Here is a 20,018-nt window from a genome sequence, read left to right on the forward strand (position 1 = left end):
CCTACCCAAACATAGGTGGCCTCTCTTATCTCCTGTAATATTTCCTCAATTGGTCTCTTCGATGCATAAGTCTGCGCCTGCGTGGGTCTAACACTTTGTCATCCGAATTGACAGAAGATAATGGTGATTGGCTTCCTGGGCTGTGTGCCAAGCCCCCCTCTTCCAAGTCACGCCCACCTTCTTCTTTGTCTGAGGAAACTGCACTCCCTGACTCTGTCGGCAACAAAACAGGCCTAGGACATGTTGACGTTTCCCCTGCCTCCACCTCCACATTCCCTGGGGTATGAGCTGGGCCAGAGCCAACCACAAAATATACACATAGTAAAATACATGATGGTTATAGAGGATATACTCATAGTAAAATATATCTAAGAAAGAATAGAAGAGAAGTTATAGGAATAGAACATATCCATGAAAGAATAGAAGAAGAGATATAGGAATAGAAGAAGGTATAGGAGACATAGGGGAGCAATAGGACAGGGGACGGAAGGCACTCTAATGCACTTGTACTTGCCCCTTACTGACCTCTTAGGAATCTGGATAGGTCAACCGTGGATAATCTAAGGGTAAAGTGTTGGGGGTTTGGGGATGACACTATGGAGTCCGGTAATGAGTTCCACGCTTCGATTACTCGGTTACTGAAGTCATATTTTTTACAGTCAAGTTTGGAGCGGTTAATATTAAGTTTCAATCTGTTGTGTGCTCTTGTGTTGTTGTGGTTGAAGCTGAAGTAGTCACCGACAGGCAGGACTATTGTAGCATATGATCTGAGAAGAGCACGTGACAATTTTTGTCTGTGTGTGTGCGTGCCCCAGAAAACAGGAAATCTGGAGGCCTGCTGATATTTTGAAAGAGTAACCAAAAACGCAAGCTCTCTGTGGTAGCCTTTGCCCCCTTGGGTTTCTCAACCAGGGTGGCGGAATGGATGTGTTTCAAACCTATCAGAAAATTTGCTACAAATGCACAAATATTAATCTACAGCTATTTCCTTTGCTTTCTTAAACATGAATGAAGATGTTTGTCTCCCCCCCTTCTTGCCTTTTATAAATTGCTCTTGGTCAGAGGGGGCATGTTCCGTCTCAAAGTTTGACTGCCAGGATCAAACAAAAAAAGCCTTGTGAACTTAAAGGAGAAACAAATAAATAGCTATTACCGGGTGGGGGATGGAGAGGCGGACCTTGTCTCTGTCAACAATATTGACTTTGTTCACTTGAGGGTGGGGGGAAGAAGGAGGGGGAGGATTCAGCTCAATGTGCAAAACAAAACAAAACGAAAAAAAAAGTACTTCTTATTTGGAAGGTGGAATGAAAAAAGACAGAGGTTACAGGAAATGGTAGACATTTTTTGTTGAATTAAACCATTAGGAGTGACCCAAAACCAAAGGGAAAGAAAGGAAACAACTGGATACATTTAGGTCCACAAGCACCAGCCAAATGGTGAGCTGCAACCAATTATCATAAATGAATGTTTCTCTTTTATTCATGACCACCGTGCCTGCTCCCATGATGCTCTCTGCTGCTTTGTGAAAACAGATGAAGCTATTTTATTTTCTTCTTACAATATTAGCTAATGCCATTGAGCAAATGTTAACACATGTTGCGTTTAATAAGGGCAACAAAAATTAATCATCGCCAAAGCCCCTAAAAATAAGAAAGGAGGGGGGGGGGGACAAAATGAGCTAGGAAGAATGAAAAAAGGAAGGAAGAAAAAAAGAAAGATTGAAAGAAAGAAAGAAAGAAAGAAAGAAAGAAAAAAGAAAGAAAGAAAAAAAATAGAAAGAATAGAGAATAAAGAAAAAAAGAAGGAAGGAAAGAAGAAAGGAAGGAAGGAAGGAAGGAAAGAAAGAAGGAAGGAAGTAAATAATAGAGATTAAAGAAAAAAGAAGGAAGGAAGGAAGAAAAGAAGAAACGAATGAAGGAAAGAAAGAACAAAGGAAGGAAGGAAAGAATAGACAATAAAGAAAGAAGAAAGAAAGAAAGAAAGAAAGAAAGAAAGAAAGAAAGAAAGAAAGAAAGAAAGAAAGCTGGGGCCTCTGCCCTGGCTTTATATAGACAGATATATGTTTATGCAGGATTATGTAATTTAGCTAATGGCTAGAATTATGACATTAGTCATGCATTTTACATTAAAAGAGTCCTCAAACATGTTTGTGCAAGCTGTAATTACACCCCCTTGCTCTGCTTATAATGCTTTGCCACACACTAAAAGCAAAATTATGCTTTTCCTCTCTGTGTGGACAAGAGACAGAAGACCATTTTTCTCTGAAACCTGCAAAAGAATCAATACCTTCAATCCAGATTTAGTCGTACTTTGATTTCAGTGAATTATTTTCAACAAGGGGAAACCCAAATGCAACCCTATACAATTAGGAGATTTATGAAGCATTTCAGAATGAGCTTTCAATTAGGTTCCACTTGACTCTGATGAACTTTCAATTTTCAAAATTTGGCAGTGAATTTTGAAATGAAAAAGTGCTTTAGGGCAACATTTGACCGAACTGGAAATGCTTAGTTTTATTTGGCACTCAGTGTTTCGGATATTTTATGTGATATAATAGTCTTAATTTGGCATTCTAGTGTAACTTTAAACCTTTTGGACATCATGGAGATGATTATTATGCAGATATGTTGAGGCTATAACTTGTTAGGCCTTTGGGGAATTAGAGCTTTTTCGCATTTGGAGACAAAGCTATGTCATTATAACTGGTAAACTGTACTGTGCTTGGATTTTTTAAAATGCTGATACTTGTTTGATTTCTTTCCATATGACACTATATAAAACATCCTTCCATATCACATAGTGTCAGGTTGGCAAAGATGAAAGCCCAATCCAAGTTAGAGATGAAAGTTAAGAGATGGTATCAAAAGTAGGTTTAAAATTGATTGCCCAGGAGAAGAAAAGATTTAGAAAAGTATGTTTTACTAGAACTAGGGGGAAAAAATAGAATGAGATTTTAAAATTTTAAAGAAATACAAAAGCTTATTAGAACTTTGAAGAGCTGTGCACAATGAGACAAAGAAAAAACAGAAGTGAAGAAAAATTGAATCTTATGACAAATTTGAATTCAACATTAAGACTGTTAAAAGTGAAATAAAGGAAGGAATATAAAGTTAGCTTCCTTGATCAAGATTAATATAAATATGTAGTTAACTCTAGCTATCCTTTTTGCACTTTCTACTGGCACCAGGACTGAAACGATGATATTTTATGGATCAATTTATAAAAAAAGAGTTTGTAACCTTAGTGATAGTCAAGAGTCACTAACATTGTTATTATTTATTTATTTATTTATTTATTTATTCATTCATTCATTCATTCATTCATTCATTCATTCATTTATTAGATTTCTATGCCACCCTTATATTTTCTGGCATGAAGCTTGACAATTACTCCCTAATATATTTACTTTTTCTTTATTGCATTCTTACTTTTCCTCTTTCTTATCTTTTTCTTTTCTTTCCTTTCTTCCTTTCCCCTTGATTCTTTCTTTCTAATTTTTATTTATTTAAGCTCATTTTGTTTTCAATGTTATTATTATAATCAACATTGTTAATAAGCATCTACATGCCACAAGAAAAACATCAGGGAAGTGTAAGGAGGTGGGAGTTCTTACTACAAATTGTTACATAAATAAATAATTTATTAGATTTACTATGTACTGTTCTTCACCGTTGTTGTGAGCCGCCCCGAGTCTGCGGAGAGGGGCGGCATATAAATCCAATAAATCTAATCTAATCTAATAAAACTTGATTCCAAGTTGCAATATAATGGTATGAGATAATATGTTCTTTTAAAAAAAGAAATCCCCTTAACATTTATGAAAAAACTGTTATGGTGCTAAAATAAAATGGGCCATTATCACACAAATGCAGCAATATATTACTCAATTGCTAGCTAATCGTTATAATCTCAGACACTGCATCTTTGGGTTGGTCAAAACTCAAACACTCCTGTCCAAACATATCCCAATCATTTGGTCATTAAAGCCTTTGCAGTACTCTATTGGTACAAATTGCACGGTTAAAGAGACTTTATTTGTTTTACAGTCTTCTTGCTTGATCTAAAGCCCATTTAATAAACTTCAAAGAAGTTGTAACTTGTAATTAATTTCAAGGGTCGGCAAGCCCAATTGTTCTGTTTGCTTATTCATCAGGATCTTTTGTTTTGTAAAATTTGTGAAGCTACTTCATTAAATGTTAAAGAAAATATTTCCCAAGACTGAGCAATTGAAAGACTTAAGGGAAACTGCAATTTGCCCAAGATCATCACCTGCTGATTTCATTTTGACAAAATACTTTGTTCCAGATCTTCTTTGGTCTGGAAGAAATTGTATTTTTTCCTTCCTCAGAATTAGCATCAATGAAATACATTCATATTTAAAAAAAATAGGCACACATGTCACAACATTTTCTTGGTGGAATCTGAAAAAAAAAATTGGCTCATGTGACAGGTTTCTTTCAGCACATAGTGTGCTAGGAGTACTGACCACTTTGTTTCTTTCTATTTTCCACTGAAGGTAGCCAAAAATAGAAAATATAAAAGCAGCTTTTTTCTTTTCTCTTTTTCTGCTTTAGCACCTCTGATGTGGTCACCCAGCCTCTGCTTAGAAACACAAACACTGCCGCACATTTGGAATCTTACCAGCGAATGGAACCATCCTAAAGCAATGTCTTAAGTTGGAAATAATGTTCATGCAGAAGTAACTCTAATCAGTTTCTGTGTAGAACAGCATGAATGTTTTGAAAATGAAAAAGAACATAAAGTTAGTGTTTTGGACCAAAAGGCAGCTGTCTTTATGTTGGGATAAAAGTTAAGCTAGCAATTTTTTTTTCTTTTTGCAAAATCCTTGCCATTCCTTTTTTGAATGGCTTTGAAAGAAACCAGTGGGGGTGTCCTTTGCTGCGTGGGCTGAATTAATGGCCAGGAAAAGGAGAGGAGAAAAGGCATAACCTTGTTTTGCTAGCATGTTTTATTCTACACCCCAAACTGATGGGTTCAATGCCAACAATTTGTAAATGTGCTATTTTCTTTTTTTGACTTTTTCTCATAAAAGTGCAACCTATTGTACTATCTACATGAAACCGCTGGGTGAGATCATCCAAGGGCATGGGGTGAGGTATCATCAATATGCCAATGATACCCAGTTATACATCTCCACCCTATGTCCAGTCAACAAAGCAGTGGAAGTGATGTGCTGGTGCCTGGAGGCTGTTGGGGCCTGGATGGGTGTCAACAAATTCAAACTCAACCCAGACAAGATGGAGTGGCTGTGGGTCCTGCCTCCCAAGGACAATTCCATCTGTCCGTCCATTACCCTGGGGGGAGAATCATTGACCCGCTCAGAGAGGGTTCGCAACTTGGGCGTCCTCCTCGATCCACAGCTCACATTAGAGAAACATCTTTCAGCTGTGGCGAGGGGGGCGTTCGTCCAGGTTCGCCTGGTGCACCAGTTGCGACCCTATTTGGACCGGGAGTCACTACTCACAGTCACTCATGCCCTCATCACCTCGAGGCTCGACTACTGTAACGCTCCCTACATGGGGCTACCTTTGAAAAGTGTTCGGAAACTTCAGATTGTGCAGAATGCAGCTGCGAGAGCAATCATGGGCTTTCCCAAATATGCCTATGTTACTCCAACACTCCGCAGTCTGCATGGGTTGCCGATCAGTTTCCGGTCACAATTCAAAGTGTTGGTTATAACCTATAAAGCCCTTCATGGCACCGGCCAGAATAGCTCAGGGACCGCCTTCTGCTGCACGAATCCCAGCGACCAGTTAGGTCCCACAGAGTGGGTCTTCTCCGGGTCCCGTCAACCAAACAATGTTGCTTGGCGGGACCCAGAGAAAGAGCCTTCTCTGTGGCGGCCCCGACCCTCTGGAACCAACTCCCCCCAGAGATTAGAATTGCCCCCACCCTCCTTGCCTTTCGTAAGCTGCTTAAAACCCAGCTCTGCCGCCAGGCATGGGGGAACTAAGATACACTTTCCCCCTAGGCCTTCACAATTTTATGTATGGTATGTTTGTATGTATGATTGGTTTTTATATAATGGGTTTTTAACTGTTTTTTTAGTATTGGATTTTGTTGTACTGTTTTACTGCTGTTGTTAGCCACCCCGAGTCTGCGGAGAGGGGCGGCATAGAAATCCAATAAATAATAATAATAATAATAATAATAATAATAATAATAATAATAATCTTACCAATATGAAATATTTTATGGATTATAATTGACAAGGGCAGACTTCTCATCTTCTGCATCTTTTACACCAGGGTGTCAAACTGAAGGCCCAAGGGCTGGACTTGGCCCGCAGGGCTGACATGAAAACAGCAAAGGACTGGCCTGTGGTGACTCTGCCAATGAAAATGGATTGGCCCACAGCCATCCTGAGCTCTGTTTTTGCTGGCAGAGGATTGCAGGAAGCTGTTGCAACAGAAAATGGAGCTCGGGAGCCCGTTTTCACAGGCTGAGCACTCAGGCACCACAGGCGCTCCTAATACGAGTGATGTTGAGATGGCCACGGCCACCTTGGCCACACCCATTCCAGCTTCCTGAAGTCCTTACAAAGGCCATTTAAGTTTTGCTTAAATAATGTGCAGCACTGTGTTTCATGGTCACAGATGAGTCAATGTTTTAAAACATTTGTGGCAGGCTATGATTTTTGCCAGAAGAATAAAAACCTGCTCAGCAAAAAAGAACCACTAATGGGTACACTAATACCAGATACACTCTGGAAGGGAATTGCAACAGATATTTGTGAATTGCAATGTTATAATAGACTTTTTGTTGTCTCCAATATGCTTTTTCAAGAGGTAACTGGACTTTTTGGGTTTTCTTTGAAGATGTTTCACTTCTTCCAGACCTGAAGAAGCTTCTTGGATGAGAAGCAAAACATCTTCAAAATAAAACCAGAAAATCTAGTTGCCTCTTTAAAAGCACCTTTGGGACAACCATGACCTGGATGACTGAGAATCCCCATAGAATCTTTTGTTAGATTTCAAGAGATCAACCATGTTTATAATCTTTAAGGTAATTTAATTGGTGGTAGACCTAGGAGACAAAATTAGGTTTGGAAGAGGCAGCATCCGATGGGTAATATATACCTAGAGTAAATAGTTATATATACAGAAAAGATATAAATATAATGATTAAATAATAGGCGCCACTAGTTTAAAAATGTATGGCATATGTCATAAATCTGTTAAATATGAGATGAATTATGAAGGATCAGAAGCAATCTGGGACAGGTAAAGAGGGAGAAAGAGGAAGTAGGAAGGTGAAGGGAGGGAAGAAGGAGTGGAGGGATATAGGATGGGGAGAGAAGGAGTGAGAAGGTAGAAGGAGGAGATGGAGATAGAAGAAGGGGAGTGTAATAGAAAACAGACCAATGAACAGGATAAAAATAGGTGCAAAACAAGACGTTGCTTTTTGATTGCTTGAACAAAAATGTATAAATATTTATGTTATTGACATTTTAAGGTATGTGTGTTGACATAAAAATGGAAATTGTGAAGGAAAAAAATAGAACATTTACAAAAAATATAATATTTAAGGTCAACTATCATTTAGTCAGAATTTTTACTAAATCTGCACTTCTATTTCTACTAGTTTTTCTCATCATTCCTATCATCCTTTTCCTCCCAATTAGGACTGTATGACTGTAACTTGTTGGTTGTATCCTAAGATTTTTATTAATATTGATTGTTTCTTCATTGCTTATTTGACCCCTATGACAATCATTAAATATTGTACCTCATGATTCTTGACAAATGTATCTTTTTCTTTTATGTACACTGAGAGCATATGCACCAAGGCAAATTCCAAGTCCAATCACACTTGGCCAATAAAATAATATTCTATTCTAATTGCTTAAAGACATAATAGCTGGGAGTGGATTTTGTGATAAAGTCACAAGGAAAGAGTTTATATCATTTGCAAAGGAATATAAACTTGCTCACATTATCACCAGCCTTCACTAACCACAGGCCTGTGGGGAAAAAAAGAACAGCCCAAAACTACACAGTGAATACTAACACAGGAAAAGCCATTCTTAGTTTTAAGAGCAGCTCCATCCATGCCATTAAGTTCTGCCCATAATAATTAATCATAGTTGACAGCTCCAAATGGCAATTCTAATTTTGAAAAAATAAAATAAAAACCTGTACCCCCAATGGCTTAATTTCAAAAAAACCTATGCATTGGATGCAAAAAGCCCACAAGTCCCATTTTGAGTATCATCATGCAATACGTGATTTATTACTCTTGTATCCTGGATCCAGAGTACAGATAAAATTAAATGATCAAAAGGGATTGTTAAAGCAGAAAGTGGACGTTCATGATGTTTATAACACCAAGTTATTTTGAAATTGGATATGCTGGTTATAAGCATACCGGACTCTGTTAAATAAGATTTGATAGGCACTGCAAACATGTTGAATAGATGTCCATAAAATACCTTTGCAGTAATTCTAAGAGAACATTAGTAAGTGGGATCTGAAGTGATTTGACATTTGGTATGTCACTGCCTCGGGCATTGTCCATGATCTCTGGGCACGCAAGATAGGAGATTGCCCCTCTTTCCCTTGCTATTCCAGAGAGCATCCATTATTTTTCCTCATTTGAACTAGAAGTACTTGTTTGACATAGAATTTTTAAAGTGTTGATATATGATATGGAATTTCTAGGTAGTTCTAAAATAAGCATGCTTGTCAATCTGCAGTTTAGTTCCTATGATAGAAATTTGGAGTCCACAAATGTTGAGGTGGAAGGGAGGGAGGGAGAGAATCTAATTTTCTGTTTTATTATTTAGTTATTTATTCATTTATTCAATTATTTACTTATTTACTTTTTTACTTATTTACTTATTTACTTATTTATTTACTTATTTACTTATTTACTTATGTACTTATTTACTTATTTAATATTTACTTATTTACTTATTTACTTATTTACTTATTTACTTATTTACTTATTTACTTATTTACTTGTTTATTTGACTTCTATGCCGGCCTTCTCAACCGACTCATGGTGGTGTACAACATAATAAATGCAATACAATATAATGTGTAGAAATCTAATTAATTAAAAAAAAACTTTTTTAGCTAAAAAAATTCTAATTTGTCAAATTAATTAATTAATTAATTTTTTAAAATTAATTTAATAAAATGATTAATTAATAGTCATTAATTTGAATCATTAATAATCATTCAAATTACACAAACTCATATAGATTATAGCATTTACTTTACTTGTGGTCAATCTTTCTTCTAATAACATATACATGCTTACCAATTTTAAACTTAGTCAGTGAGCCACTCCGAGTCCTCGGAGAGGGGTGGCGTACAAATTTAATAAATTATTATTATTAATTATTATTACATCAATATATATCCCATTAATATATTCCATTCATATAAATATTTACCAATTTTAAACTTAATCAATTAATCAGGTTTATATCAATTTATATCCCATTAATACATTTCATTACTTTGCTTATATTTCTTCTTCTTAATTCATATAAATGTTTAGCAATTTTAAGTCTTTATTAGTAGTTATATTTGCTTATATTTAATAGTTTGTGATACCTATAATAATACTAAGAAAAAGCAAAGAAAGATTATTATATAATAATCAGATCTCAATCACCCATTTTCTTTAAACTTCGATTCTCTTTTTCTAAGCTCCCCCCAATTTCTTTCTTGTCATTTTGTACTCCCAATTTCTTTCCCTTTTCCTTTTCCCTTTCTCTTCTTTATGTATATTATTTGTATGAATTCTCTTCCTGTTCTTCTCAATCTCTCCCCTCTATTTCCTTCTGCCTTTTTAATTTGCTATATCTAATACCTCTGCCCATACCCTATCCTTTTCTTATCACTATTCATCCCAGCGTAAGCATAATATAAAATGTGCCCAATAGCTTGTCCATTTTTAAAGTCTTCCTTTCTTTTGTCTCTATAATTCTCTACTTCTTTTTCCACATCACTAATCAACCCAATATAATCATCATAATATGTCCATTAATCTGTCCATTTTCAAGATCTTCATTCCTTTTGTCTCTATAATTGTCTAAATTTTCTTCCATCTGGTTTTTCTTCTCCAACTCTTTGCTTTGTATCTGCCATCATATTTTCAAAGTCTTTGTTATTAGCCTTATTATTAGAAACCTCACTTTTATCCAAAACTCCCTGTTCAAGAGCCCAGAATTTTTACTGCCAAAGTGAGCAATCAGTAAGCTGTCATATTTGATTTCTTACGACTCTTAGCTTGAATGCTTTTGTGCAGTTTGACTCATCTTATGTTTGTGAGAAGTGGGAACCTTCCTATTTTCTTAAGAAAATAGCCTTAGGTCTTAAAAAAGACTGACAGAATTCTGAAGCAGTGAGGTTATTCAGGTGACATTTCAGATATTACGGATTTTTATACCAGTGCTGTGCATAAATCTGACAAGAGTCATTCATTTTCTTTTGACGAAAGCCATAAGTTTGATATCAGTAAGAATGTATCCTCAGGGAACTTTGTTGTAATTCAAAAGGATTATTTTTAAACCATTATTATTAAGTACACTTGATATGGAACAGTAAACCGGTATTTTTCCTTTGCAATAAAAAAAGGCAGCCTTTATCAACTGACTGAGGATGTAGTAGAGTACAGATAGCAATAAACACATCATAAATAAGACACTGTGCCTTTTCCACAAAGATGAAAAAAAGAGATTGTTTTTTTTAGATTCCAGAGTTCAACTGCATAAATGAAAAACAGATCCCATAATCTGATGAACAGAACTGGGAACAGTCATTGTAGTTTAACATTCAGAGAGGGAGACCATTATCCAAATGGGAAAAGATGCCTTCTTTGAATTCCTTTTTCAAATTGTATATGGTTATTAGCTGTCAGCGATAGTGGGTGGAAAGAGCAGTTTAGGGGTTTCTTTGCTTGAATATTTATACATTTATTTGTAAAATCCATTGGCTGCCTATCTTAATGTCATATGAAGCACAGCCTATTTTATCACAGGGGAACTATGCATACTTTAGAGCTTTGGTGGTGTGGTGGTTAGAATTCAGTACTGCAGGCTAACTCTGCTCACTGTCAGTAGTTCAATTCCTTCAATCCTGACCAGGTCAAGGTTGACTCAACTTTCCGTTCTTCTGAACTCAGTAAAATGAGGACCCAGATTGTTAAGGGCAATATGCTGACTCTTAGAGAGTGCTGCAAAGCATTGAGATATACAGCAATAGCACTTAGCTTTATATACCACTTCACAGTGCTTCATAGCCCTCTCTAAGTGTTGTGGTTAGCTCTGGCCCAGCTCCTGCCCCAAGGAATGTGCAGGTGGATGTGAGGGAGACATCCACATGCTGCAGGCCTCTTTTGCTCCCAGTGGAATCTGCCGATGAAGTCTCCTCTGACCAAGGAGGCCTGAGTGACAGGGAGGAGAGTTTGGCAGACAGCTCAGGATGAGATCAATCATCTGTATCATCTCTGGATTCTGAACAAGAATTAATGACACATTCACGCATGTGTAGAGTGATGCATAGGAAGCAACAACTAAAGGATTATTACAAGAGAAAATGAGGCCACCTGTGGTTGGGTGGGGATGCTGTAATTAGTGCTGCTTCTACAAATAGCAGCATGTGGGTTTGGCCATTGTGGAGAATTATCTGATCGTTGTGTTTCATGAATGTCTTGCTGACTCCGGCTTTTGTTTGTTGACTTTTTACCTCTTTGAAACCAAAGCAGAGCAAAGTGTGTTTCACTTCGTGGAAGAACAAGGGCTGTGCCTTTCTTCACAGCTGTAAGCTAAGTAGTTATAAACTGATAAGGGACTTGTACAAACTACCAGGTTGTTTTGGGACGAGTGCTCTTTGCAATACAAAAAGAGTGCTTAGTTTATTTTGAATTTTGTGATAAAGAACATTGTTTTGAATTTTCAAACGTGTTTGTGTCTGAAATTTGTACCTTTGAATTTTTGGGAGGCTCCTACCAGAGAGTCCGGCAGAACACTAAGTAGTTTACAGAGTCAGCATATTGCCCCCAACAATCTGGATCCTCATTTTACCAAACTCAGATGGAAAGTGGAGTCACTTTATTTTGGCCAAAGACTCCAGATGAAATGGCTTCGGCCTGACAGCCACTGCATGAACAACCAAGATGAAGTTCAACTTATATCAGACAAGCACTGAATAATAGGAAACATCAAATAGGAAGTGTTGACAACTTTTATTGGACAATAGGCAGGGGTGGGCAACAGGCAGGACGGGGTGGAAATGAAGATGTATGCGCAGCTCCAGCTGATCGGCGGCTGTTACTTCCTGGATTACTGGTCTCAGCTTGGCTCTCCTTTTTTACCCTTCTGCTGCTGCGTCTGTGCACCTTGCTTTTTTCCTCTTTCCTCCTTCCTGGCCTTGGACGAGCCTCCCTCTCTCCTACCCGGCTCCCCTCCAGCCTCATGTGGCCACCTCCCACCTGAGGTGCAAGCAAAAAGCATGGGTGGAAGTGGCGCTGGCAGCATTTATGCTTCTGGCAGCACCTGTTCGCCTAGCTACCCAGCCTGAGGTGCGGGGGAGACTCAGGAAGGAGAGTATGGGAAACACAAAGCAAATTGTCATCCCAGCAAGCGACACTGTTAAGGTTGTAAGTTGAGGACTTAACAGTTCACTTGAACAATGATGATCATTCAAGCCACTCCCAACTGGTCACATAGCCCACAAGCCACTCCTACCCATAAAGCCACACCCACAAAATAAGTCACACTCATAGTGTGGCAGTAAAAATTTTGGCTGCCCGTTACTGACAATAGGTATATTTGAAATGTGGAGGGTAGGCTCGTAAGTACCTCAAAATTATTGCCTGGTGATTGTAGACTCATTCACCAAAGGTTATGCTTCTTTTTTCTTAAAGTGTCCTTGCTATTGTTGTTCGTGGCCATCAAGTAGCTTGTTTTGCATACATGAAGATATTTTCAATTTTCAATGCTAGTGTTTTGCCCTTTTGCTCATCTTTGTCATAATAAAGCGTAGCCCAGCTCTTGGCTTTCATTGTAACATGTTTGCTTCTTTCCAATTAAATGGTAAAGATACTTAGCTAAGCTCAGGAGAGCCAGGTTCTCACCCACTCTGAACCATGAAAACTGGATAACCTTGGGTTGGTTGCTCATTCTCAGCCAAACCAATCTCATAGGACACGAGCATCAAACTTGATCAAGTCACAGGACAACACGTGATGTATGGTGACATTTCTTGCCTCTATGGAGCAGGGCTGAGTGTGGGATTCATCCAGCCTGCAGGCCACCAGTCTGCGCCCCTGTGGTAGGGTATATACCAATGGGCAAAATCAAAATTGATGCCTTTCAATTAAATATGCAAAGTTAATAGCTCCCCAAGAAAGGCTAGAATATAAATGTAATAAATGATAATATAAACAATAATGACGATGACAATAAAACTTTTTAGCTCCTCCCATTAAATCCCTGTCCAATTAGACGTTGTTCATTGGAATCATTTGAAAAGAAAGTAGGCTAAAGAGAGCAGCCACATTGTCATGTGAAAAGTAGGGCTGGATAGCCACTAAATTAGAACATCTAATCTGTCTCCAAAGTAATGATGCAACAGGATATTCCCAATGATTGAAGAGCTTAAAGGTGTCACCTTTATTTCAGAGGTGGGTTCCTGCTTATTCTATAGAACCTTGGCAGTTAGTAACTTGGCAGCCTGAATCTCTGGAACCGGCAGCAACCTAGGCCTGCCATGTTCTTTTAGTGGCGCCATAAGCAGTGCCATCTTAGGGGTTTTTTTTTTTTTAAGTACTGTGGATGCATTCCCTACCCAAATGATGTGTCCCTGAATAATAATAATAATAATAATAATAATAATAATAATAATAATAATAATAATAATAATAATAACAACAACAACAACAACAAAACAACAACAAAAACAACAAAAACAACAATAATAATAATAATAATATTTATTAGATTCGTATGCCACCCCTCTCTGAGGACTCAGGGTGGCTCACAACATAACAATAATACAGTACAAATACAAATACAATATTAAAAACTAATTTAAAAATACATTGTCATAGCAATCATCGACAACACAGTCATACACATTCAGTCCAACTAATCATGATACAGAGGTCAAATAAAAAGGGGGGATTAATCCCCCCCATGCCTGGTGGCAGAGATGTGTCTTCAACATTTTGTGGAAGACGAGGAGGGTAGGGGCAGTTCGAATCTCCGGGGGGAGTTGATTCCAGAGGGCCAGGGCTGCCACAGAGAAGGCTCTTCCCCTGGGTCCTGCCAGAAGACATCGTTTAGTTGACGGGACCCGGAGAAGGCCAACTCTGTGCAACTTAATCGGCCGCTGGGATTCGTGTGGCAGGAGGCGGTCTCGTAGGTATTCTGGTCCGATGCCATGTAGGACTTTATAGGTCATTACCAGAACTTTGAATTGTGACCGGAAACTAATCGGGACCCAGTGCAGGCGGCAGAGTGGCCTGAACCATCATTAGAAGTATCTGGAACCAACCCCTGCTTTATTTTACCAAGAACCTAATATTTTGAATGACAGAACCTGAATGGATGAAACTGTGCTGGTTCTTCTTTGGAATCTCTGTTTGGAAAATTCTTTTAAATATAATGGTGGTGATGTTTTTATTGCTATACATTATGTCATTAATATAGTCAGGGTGGCGCAGCAGGTAGAGTGCTGTACTGCAGGCCACTGAAGCTGACTGTAGATCTGTAGGTCAGTGGTTCAGATCTCATCACCGGCTCCAGGTTGACTCAGCCTTCGATCCTTCCGAGGTGGGTAAAATGAGGACCTGGATTGTGGGGGCAATATACTGGCTCTGTTAAAAAGTGCTATGGCTAACATGTTGTAAGCCACCCTGAGTCTAAGGAGAAGGGCGGCATAAAAAATTGAATAAATAAAAATAAATAAAATAAATATTCCCATGACTTCCTCCTCTTTCTCCCATCTTAGGGAGAAATAATAAATTTGGATGTTTGTGGCCAAGAACAAGCTGACTGGAGAACCAGGGCCAAATAGGAGTTGAACAGAGTACAGCTCTAAACCTCCACAGCTGTTTTCATTTTCCTCTCTTCATTGTGTGGCACTTCAGGGAAAATCATGAAAGTGGCATGTAATTTAGAGAAGAAGCCTCCTTTTCCTTTCCACATGCCCTGTGCTGCCTTTTCCTGGAACAGAGAAAATTGCTGTAGCAAATCATTTTCTACTCATCAAGTCCTCTCGAATATGAATTTGTTTACGGAGCTTTCCATTCTGTCAAAATCATTTTCCCCCCACAGGATTGTTACACTTCTATCCACTTGTAGATCAGCTCTCCCTTAACTTAAGGTCTTCTACCTGTTCTGTCTGGGTGCCCCCAGACTTCAACACCAACTGGAAAAAGCAGCCAGACACGCTGGTAAAAGCAAAAGCACTTTATAGTTTGAAAAATAAACACAGAGAAAAACCTGTTCTTCCCAACAGGCAGGCTATGAGACTTCACAGCAGAGTCCTGACGGCCAGACAATACAGCAGACTTCTTGCTGGCACACCCACCACTGTAGAGAATAAGACCCACACCTTTGTCCCCCAAGGTTTCAGTATTCAAAGTCACAAACCAGAATTCCAAGACACCAAAGATCACAGCCAGGTCCCAGGACTCCCAAAGATAATACTCCACAAGCCAGGAAGGGTGGTTCTGCCTTTTCAGCCTTTCCAGAGAGCACCACACCCAAACCCAGCTATTGCCTCTTTAGTGGTGAAAGTACCTGGCTAATTGTCCCGTTCGTTGTGTTGCTCTTCTCTGCCGGAGATCGATGATTGCTTGTGCATTTTCATCTAAGGAATCCAGGCTGCTTGCTGGGGAGACGTCCCTCTCAGGGGACTCTGGCTGTCCTCCCTCTCCCTCAGCCTGAGATTCCTCCTCCCCGTCTGCCTGAACCTCCTGTTCCTCATCCTCCCCCTCTGAGCAGGAAGCCGGCAGAGGATCAGCCGTTCCCTGAGGGGCCTCAGACGGAATCACAACACTACCTGATTGTCTGCAAGGTCACATTAAGACAGTAGTGGGTTCTAAAACTCTTCACTTGAGATTCTCTTCCGTATATTCTTTCTTAAGAGGTGCACCAGCTATCACATTTGGCCCCCCTCCATGCATCCTCAAAGCCCTCACTGTAGCCACAAGCACCACCACACTGGGAATCAAGCCAGAAGCTCTGCATTTGATGTTGAAGAATTTCTCCATTCCGATATCAGCACCGAAACCAGCTTCGGTTACTACAAATCCTTCTTTGCCCACCAACTTCAGGGCAAGCTTGTCTGCCAAAACTGAAGAATTGCCATGTGCAATATTTGCAAAAGGTCCAGCATGCACAAAAACTGGAGTACCCTCCAAAGTCTGCATCAATGTTGGTTTAATTGCATCCTTCATCAAAATTGCCAAAGCACCAGTTACTCCCAAATCTTCTGCTGTCACAGGTTGCCCTTTTGTGTTGTTAGCAACCACAATTTTCCCAGTCTCTCTTTCATATCAGATAGGCTACTGGTTATTGCTAATATTGCCATAATTTCACTTGCAGCAGCTATATCAAACTGAGTCTGGTGAGAAAATCCCTTCTCTGTGTTTGCTTGGCCAATTTTTATTTTTCTAAGGAATCTATCATTTGTATCCACCACCCTTTGCCATGTTATTGTAGATGTGTCTATATCAAGTCGGACAAATTTATTAATCTCATCTGCAGTTAATGTTTTAGGATCTATTTTGGTTATTCCGAGCCTTTTCATGCGTGCAAGTTGTATAGCTGAAAATTTCCTTTTTCCATGGATTGATGGAACCAATTTTATATTAAGGGGTTTTTATTGGATTATTATTGTACGCTGTTTTATGATTGCTGTTAGCCACCCCGAGTCTTCGGAGAGGGGCGGCATATAAATACATAAATAAATAAATAAATGAATGAATGAATGAATGAACGAACGAACGAACGAACGAACGAACGAACGAACAAACAAACAAACAAACAAACAAACAAACAAACCTATTATATAAGGCCTTATCAGACTGAGTGTTCTCGTGTAGAATCCTAGCATCTATGGCAGCAGCCAGCAAATTATATGCTGCAGTAATGGCATGAATATCACCAGTTAAGTGAAGGTTGAACTCTTCCATGGGTATGACTTATGGTTTATGTATGTGCATGGGCGCCACTTTTGCAGAAGCGTTCCGGGTGGGTGGGCGGAGCCTCCCACTGCCAGCACTACAAGTTTTAAGAACCAGATCAAACTGGGAGCAACCCACTACTGCATTAAGGGAGATAATATAATTTGAAATGGTTAAGAAATGAGTGGATCCTGGGGGAAAAGGAAAAGTACCTGGGATTTTGTCAGGACAAGGCCTCTGTAAAGATTAAAATAAGCAGGATCTATGACATTCCTTGATCAAATCCTAGGCCGCTTTCATAATCTTAAATTGGTTTTTATTAATGAGGTGACACTATCTCGTTGTCAGGCCTGGAAGCCATCTTGGGCACTGGATCTTCAGACTTGCCCCATTTAGTGCTATGGGAAAATGGGAGGGATGATTGTATAGAGTGGGGAGATACATAGTCAAAATAGCTTTCTCCGAGGCTCAAGGCCACTTTGCCCTGTACCTTGAGGCAGTATTGGGGAGCCATATACCATGCTACCTGAACGGTCCTCTGATACGTGCCCATGTGTGCTCCAGGCAAGATTTAGCTTCTGTGCAGGTATAGCAAGCCAAATCTCTCTGAGTCTACGGAGAGGGGCGGCATACAAATCTAATTATTATTATTATTATTATTATTAATAATAATAATAATAATAATAATAATAATAATAATAATAATTTTGGCTACTTTTGCAGGATTTTTGCTTCTGTGCATTCTTACTGTTCTGGTTTCTGGTAGAAATTTAGCAATTACAAATAACTCTTATTAAATGCATCATTTCACGAATAAAGAAACTCCATTTATTTCTCTGCTCTCCTGTAATTCAAACACATTCCATACAGGCACTTGGTCCGTTATCTCTCTTAGCTGCATTTCTCACATTCCTTCTCCTGCTCCACTTAACAAGATTTATTTTCCTAACAGCATGACTTTGAAAAACAGCAGAACTGACTGTTAACACAGAATACTTTTGCTTACTTTAGCGTGGCAAAAAACAAATCCATTTTCCCTTCGGCAACGTTGAAACTCCACCCTTCTTCTCCACTGACCCCCTGACGTGCCAAATACATCACTACAGTATTTAATCCATTCCTCTCCTTAATATCTTCTTCTAGACCTCTGTTCTCTACGTTTTTGGGCCCTTCTGAATTTAGGGTTAACCCAGCGAGCGTCTGATTCTCCCTCGCTAGATCCTGAATTCATAGCCCCATCCTGTGGCTGGCCTCCCACCTGTTCTACTACCTGTAACCCCGGTCCCCCCCCACTAATTCATAAACACTATCTGAATCCGAGTCCTCAATATCTTCATCATCCTCCAACTGATCAGGAGTATGTACAACACTTATTACCAGGTAGTGCTATAATCAATCCTTTTTTAAAAATTAAAATAAAGGTAAAAGAGAAGATTCAGTGAATAATTTCCTTAACACCCTCTATGGAGCCTAATTAACAAAATGTATGCAAAACCTCTAGAAGAAATATTACTGGACTGATATGAATCTGAAAACATATTGAAGGAGGAACAACCAGGTTTTAGGGCTGGACTTTCCTGCTTGGATTAAGCAATGATCCTGCAGCATTAGTTGAGAAATATACTCTCAGATCTTGGTCCAAATGACTGATTGGTTGATTTATTGACTTTAAGTCTGCCTTTCTCGATCCCTAATTGTTTTTATAGATACAGATATGAGGAGAATTCATTTATTTTCCAGTGGCTATCACCTAGGCCAGTCATGGCGAACCTATGGCAGGGGTGCCATAGGTGGCACGTGGAGCCATATCTGCTAGCACGCAAGCCATTGCCCTAGCTCAGCTCCAACTTGTATGTGTGTGCCGGCCAGCTGATTTTTGGCTCGCACAGTGGCTCTGGGAGGGCATTTTTGGCTTCCAGAGAGTCTCCGGGGGGATGGGGGAGGGTTTTTTTTACTCTCCCCCATCTCCAGGGAAACCTTTGGAGCCTGGGGAGGGTGAAACATGAGCCTACTGACCCTACCAGAAGTTGGGAAACAGCCTTCCAGAGAACCTCCAGGGGATGGTGGAAGCTGTTTTTGCCCTCCTCAGGAATTGAATTATGGGAACAGGCACTTGTGCATGCGTGATCGCCTGCATGCACTCTTTTGCCACCCGAGGGGAAAACGGTTTGCCGTCACTGACCTAGGCTCAGTAGAGGTTAGTTCTCATATTGTGAAACCCATAAATTGGGCATATGGGTGTCTCCCCTGATTATTGTTAATAAGAAGAGGTTTCTGTATTTAATTCTTTGTCAATACAAAATAACGACATAAGTAACATACAGTAGTCCCTTGCTCTATCGTGCTTCACCTGCCGCGGCTTCACTTCATCGCGGGTTTTGAAGTCAGCTTCATTTGAATGATTTTACCACACAAACAAGCGCTAGAATCCCCCAGCGGGACTCCCAAATGATGAGCGGGGCGGGGACTGAGCTCCGGCGGAGGCCCGTCCCCTCGTTCAATCCCCCTCGCCAGTGCCGAAAGGAAAAAAAAGAAAGGAACGCGACGCGGCGGGGATTTCCAGACTGGGCTCGAGGGCGGAAGAGGAAGTGCTCGAGGGCGGAAGAGAGAGAGAGAGAAAAAGAAACAGCCAGGGCAGCTCACCAGGGACTTTACAGCCGGGGCAAGGCAAAAAACACAACATTTGGCCGAACTGCTGCAAAGAACAGAGTAAGTAGTAGTGGGGGGGAAAGGTTAACCGGCCGTTGCTCGCCTCCAGGCATCCGGAGCTGGTGGGAAGGAGGATAAATTCCCCATCGCGGATTTCACCTGTCGCGGCAAGGTCTGGAACGTAACTCCCGCGATAGGTG

The 20,018-nt window shown here is 39.6% G+C and overlaps 1 protein-coding gene across 1 annotated transcript; it reads right to left on the bottom strand.

Annotated features, from left to right (window-relative positions):
• Positions 1-16,092: 16,092 nt before the first annotated feature.
• On the bottom strand, positions 16,093-16,816 carry LOC139165724 (monofunctional C1-tetrahydrofolate synthase, mitochondrial-like). The gene is given in 2 exon segments (XM_070748957.1): positions 16,093-16,517; positions 16,520-16,816. Coding segments are annotated over 2 exon segments (699 nt in total). The 5' UTR covers positions 16,794-16,816.
• Between the last annotated feature and the right edge of the window lie 3,202 nt (positions 16,817-20,018).

The sequence above is a fragment of the Erythrolamprus reginae genome, chromosome 3, assembly GCF_031021105.1.
Source record: "Erythrolamprus reginae isolate rEryReg1 chromosome 3, rEryReg1.hap1, whole genome shotgun sequence".
Lineage (NCBI taxonomy): Eukaryota > Metazoa > Chordata > Lepidosauria > Squamata > Dipsadidae > Erythrolamprus > Erythrolamprus reginae.